The sequence below is a fragment of the Microtus ochrogaster genome, unplaced genomic scaffold (assembly GCF_000317375.1).
Source record: "Microtus ochrogaster isolate Prairie Vole_2 unplaced genomic scaffold, MicOch1.0 UNK31, whole genome shotgun sequence".
Taxonomy (NCBI): Eukaryota; Metazoa; Chordata; class Mammalia; order Rodentia; family Cricetidae; genus Microtus; species Microtus ochrogaster.
This window is the reverse complement of record NW_004949129.1, coordinates 3899733-3904461: the sequence shown is the minus strand read 5'-3', so window position 1 is coordinate 3904461 and position 4729 is coordinate 3899733. Positions and strand designations below refer to the sequence as shown.

Here is a 4729-nt window from a genome sequence, read left to right as displayed (position 1 = left end):
GAACTCACAGAGATCCACCTGCTTCTGCCTCCCAAGTGCTGGGATTAAAGGCGTGCGCCACCATTGCCCGGCCAGAGTTTTCTTAACTTTAATTTTGGATTGCTCGTGGCTGATACAATTGAAGCTAGTGCTGGGGCTCAAGGATAGAATACTTGCCCAGCACAGGCAAGCCCCTGGGTTTGATTCCAAAGACAGAAAAATGAACATTCCAAAAGCCGATGTCAAAACACAGCTGATTCTTGTACACTGGCTTCATGCCTTATAAACGTGTTGATTCTAATGGATTTTCAGCCAACCTCAGGGGTTTTGGCATAGAAGATTGCACCAGAGGCAAATAGAGATGGTTTTACTCTCTTTCTTCCCAATCTGGATGTTTAAACTTCATTTTCTTGTCTAATTGGCCTGGCTAGTATTGCTAAGACGATGTTGAATATAAGTGGTGACAGCCCCCATTGTTGTTTGTGATCTTTAGAACTGGAAGGGAATTATCCAGTCTCTCACACTAAAGTACAAGGTTAGCTGTGGGATTTTTTAAAACCATTATGTTTGTTGTGTTGGGTCTCATGCTTAGCAGGCCAGGCTGGGGAACTATATCTCCAGCTCCTAGGAGCTGGGTTTATGCAGAAGCTGTTTCTTGGCCTGAGGAAGTTTGCGTCTTCACATAGTTGAGTGTGTTTATCATGAGGCACCACTGGATTTTGTCAAATGATTTTTCTGTTGCTCTTGAGATGATTGTGTGTTTTTGTCCTTCTATTAATATGACGTATTGCATTAATGGAGTCTCAGATGCCACTTGGCTTTGGTATTTTGTTTTGTTTTTGTTTTTGTCTGTTAATTCAGCTTCTCATTTTCTTGTTCTTTAGCATCAAAGCCCCCTGGAGGGACCCATTAAATGGCATCTACAGTTGATGCGATCCAGGGCTTAGAGGCTCATGGTGATCCTCTATGGGGACTTCAATCTCTGGGGCTTTGTATCTCATCAGAAGTCCTGGGGGTGGTTATAGGACTTGCCTTTTTGCTGTTATTGAATAGCCGAGTGTAACACAAATGCAGAGATGTACGTACATAATCCAACCGCCTAAGTACATGGAATTATTCTAGCCGTGTATGCAATGCAGCTTCATATTGGGGCTACAATTATTTTTTGGAGGCAGCAGATTTTTAACTCTATTATTTATATGCTTTTTAGGGATGATAAACACGTGACGGAGAGTAAAGCATGTAGCTCATATTTCTGGCAATTGTAATTGCTATCGATGTATTTTGTCTCTGAAAATTTGTGTACCTTCAGATTTCCTCCTTCACCATAACAAGATTTGTTTTGTAGTGTGCATTTCCATCATGTTCTTATTTTATAATGTGCATTCACATTAATTGCAATTTCCCTCTCTCGGATGCATTTGTCTTTTCCGTGTGGGCTCCTTCACTTGGCCGCACTGTCATTTCATTGATGATGTATCTGCTAATTAATGTTTCTCCTCTGAATGCCTGCCCTTTTTTTTTTGTTGTTGTTGTTCTTGATTTCTCAGTTCAGCTCTATTTTTTATTTCAGCTGCAATTACTGGGACTTCTCTTCCACTCTTATTGGCCTGTGACCTTCTGTGACTTATTTATAATATTTACATGTTTGCGAAATTGACAGTCCATCCTCTGCCATCAGCGGCCATCAAGTATGTAAGCATCGCTTTAAAAAACTGTTTCAAAAACCAGTTATCTCTTGTGGTTAATGTATGCAGCAGCTTTCAAAATCCACAGCAAGGTCTTGGATTGTTAGCGCTTGTCACTTGTGGAGACTTATGGAGTCTTGTTCATTCTTTATTACGGTGAACTACACCTAATAGGAATTTAGCATCTTGGCTGCTGTTAAGTAGATGACGCCTTTGGTCGGTTAGTGCTCACGTTGTTCAGCCATCAAGGCTTACACAGGAAGCAGCGTTCATTTCCTAACCTTTCGGCTTCTCTTTCCTCCTCCCTCACTCCTCTTCTGCTCATCAGCTGTTCTTTTCCTTTAGATGCCGAGGACTTCCTGGCAGAGGGCTTGCGGAATGAGACCCTCAGTGCCGGTGCGCAGGACCAGAGAGACCACATCCTCCGGGGCTTCCAGCAAATCAGATCCAGGTTTGTATCGGCCTGCCTCGCTAAGCTTTTTCAGGAAAAATCTCCTTCGCCACAGGATAAGTTAACAGTAGCGTGCACCTGCCACAGGTTTTCATACTTGGCAGAGATTTAGGAATCTATTTGGAGGTAGGTGAGCGTATTGAAGTTTCCCAGCACAAACACATCTTGGTGATTGTCATAAAGTAATCAGGCTGATTTGGGTTTTGTATTTTATGTTAGCATTTATGGAATACCCTTTGTGTCCGACAGCTGCAGAAGCATCATGGTGAAATCGGGACATTTCTGCTTGTTCAGACCACTCAAGAAACAATGGCAGGGAAGAGACTTCTCGCGGTTTTGGGGCCCACCCCTTTGTAACAGAAAAGTTCAAATCGGGCCTGGTTAGTCGATTTTTTGATCGTACTGGTGTGTACTAGTTCCGGACTGGGTAGGAACACTGTGCTCATTAAGTTTTTAAAATAAGAAGCTCTGATCCCATTTGCTCATCTTAGAGTGTGGGCAGCTAACAGATGCTGGAAACATAGACTCCCTTAGGGGAGGAAGAAATCAGAATTTTCTTTACAGTCCATTTTTTGGCTGACTTTTCTCGGAAGGCGGCAACCGAAGGCGGCAGGATGGTTACTCCTCTGTCCTCTGCTACCCAGGTGAGGCTGCGATTCCGATTCTGAACCTTGGAGCTGAGCACTCTGAGAGCACAGGGTTAGGGTTGGGATCTAATTTGCATAGCTTCAACTTTGAGCACTGGTGGAAACTTCCATCCTTCGGAAGGGCACAGCCGGAATCTATTCCCTGCAGGAGCGTGAGACCCTCACGAGGTGCCCTGCTGGATCTTAATCGACCTTTCCTGCTGGCTAATTAAGCATCGCTTTTCCTCGGCGACTGGGGACTGTGTAATTATCAGCCTGGGTTGCCCTGAATAATTGAAACAAGCACAATGCTGGAGATGGGTACTTTTTTTTTTTTTGAAGTGGGGCTATGTAATTTTTGGTAGGCTGTGGAGTGTTGGAATTAAACCCCTCCATAGCATTACTTCATTAGTAGGTAAGTGTAGGCTTAGTTATGCACATGGAGGCTTAGTTAATGGCCCATAGATTTTCTTTATCTTCATGAGTTCGCCTTTGTATTATCATAAGGATCAGATAAAGAATAAAAGCGGAATTTTAAATTCTATTACAGCGAGAGGGAAACCCTGAATATAATAGGGAATGTAGCAGTTCTGTTGATGTAAAATATGTGATATGGAGTGCAAATATAATGTTGTTGATTTGTAGAGACAAATATACAGATGTTTTCATATTTACACCACAACATTAGGACAGGTCTAAGCTTCACCATTAAACGGGCAGAGGAAAGACAATTTGTGGGCATCCTACTGTCACTTTCATATTACTTCCTTTTAAAAGAAAGTGTTTTCTGTGTGTGCGGAATTTGCTTGCTTGTGTGTCTGTGGACCACATGCTTGCCTGGTGCTCACAGCAGTCAGAAGAAGGCACTGGGTTCCCTGAAACCGGAGTTACAGACAGTCATGAGCTGTTGTGTGAATGCTGGGAACCAAGCCTGGGTCTCCTGGAAGGACGGCCGGCGCTCTCGATCTGGAGCCACCTCTCCAGCCCCTCTCACATTACTCTTTAATCTTCTTTTGAAACACACACACACCACACACACACACACACACACACACACACACACCACACACATACACACACAGCCTCAGCCCTCGCGGAATAAAGGCTTCTGAAGAGCAGTCCATATGGTCTGTGGGTTATACACTTGAAAATGATCAGCAGACGCTTTAGGAAACATCTGTAGGTTGATGAGGGCTTTTCTGCTCATGGATTTGTTGCTGGAAAGATGACACTTTATTTAGAATTTCATAGTTATCAGATGACTGAGGAAATGAGAACCCGGAGATTAGATACCACACAAGAAAACGGAGAAAGGAAGTTCTCCTCTAACCCGCTGTCGGAGGCTGCCTTCTACCCACCTCTTCAATCACAGTGTCGCTAATGGAATCCTTGCTTTCCGGAATCTTCTTCAGCCACGTCACTTCTACTGACCCACTTGTGGCTGGCCAATGTTCGTCATTTGTGTGTGTTGATACCAATTGCTTTCAAAATACTGATAATCTGCGAAACTGCCAGCCACGTTTACTTATGTGGCATGGCAGTTGCATCTACCCCCTCTCCCCAAAAGTGAGATGTGAAAAAATTTCAAAAATCATCAAATCTGAGAGTTAATTACACACGAGAAACCCTGGAGCAATAGAAGAATCACTGGAGGCCATTTTCAAATGTCTCATCTTTAGACACAGTAAAGCAATGCTTTAGGAGTTTGGTAAGTGTGTGTGTATGTGTGTGTATGTGTGTGTGTGTATGTGTGTGTATGTGTGTGTATGTGTGTGTATGTGTGTGTGTATGTGTGTGTATGTGTGTGTGTATGTGTGTGTGTATGTGTGTGTATGTGTGTGTATGTGTGTGTGTATGTGTGTATATGTGTGTGTATGTGTGTATGTGTGCGTGTGTATGTGTGTGTATGTGTGTGTGTATGTGTGTGTATGTGTGTGTGTATGTGTGTGTATTTGTGTGTGTATGTGTGTATGTGTGTGTATGTG

At 43.2% G+C, this 4729-nt stretch overlaps 1 protein-coding gene across 1 annotated transcript in view; it reads left to right on the top strand.

Annotated features, from left to right (window-relative positions):
* The window catches only part of Skap1 (src kinase associated phosphoprotein 1), a 295712-nt gene that overhangs the window by 26069 nt on the left and 264914 nt on the right, over positions 1 to 4729 (top strand). The window contains exon 2 of the mRNA XM_013354163.2: positions 2013 to 2118. Within this exon, the coding sequence (XP_013209617.1) occupies positions 2013 to 2118 (106 nt within the window). The remainder of the gene's footprint in view (positions 1 to 2012; positions 2119 to 4729) is intronic.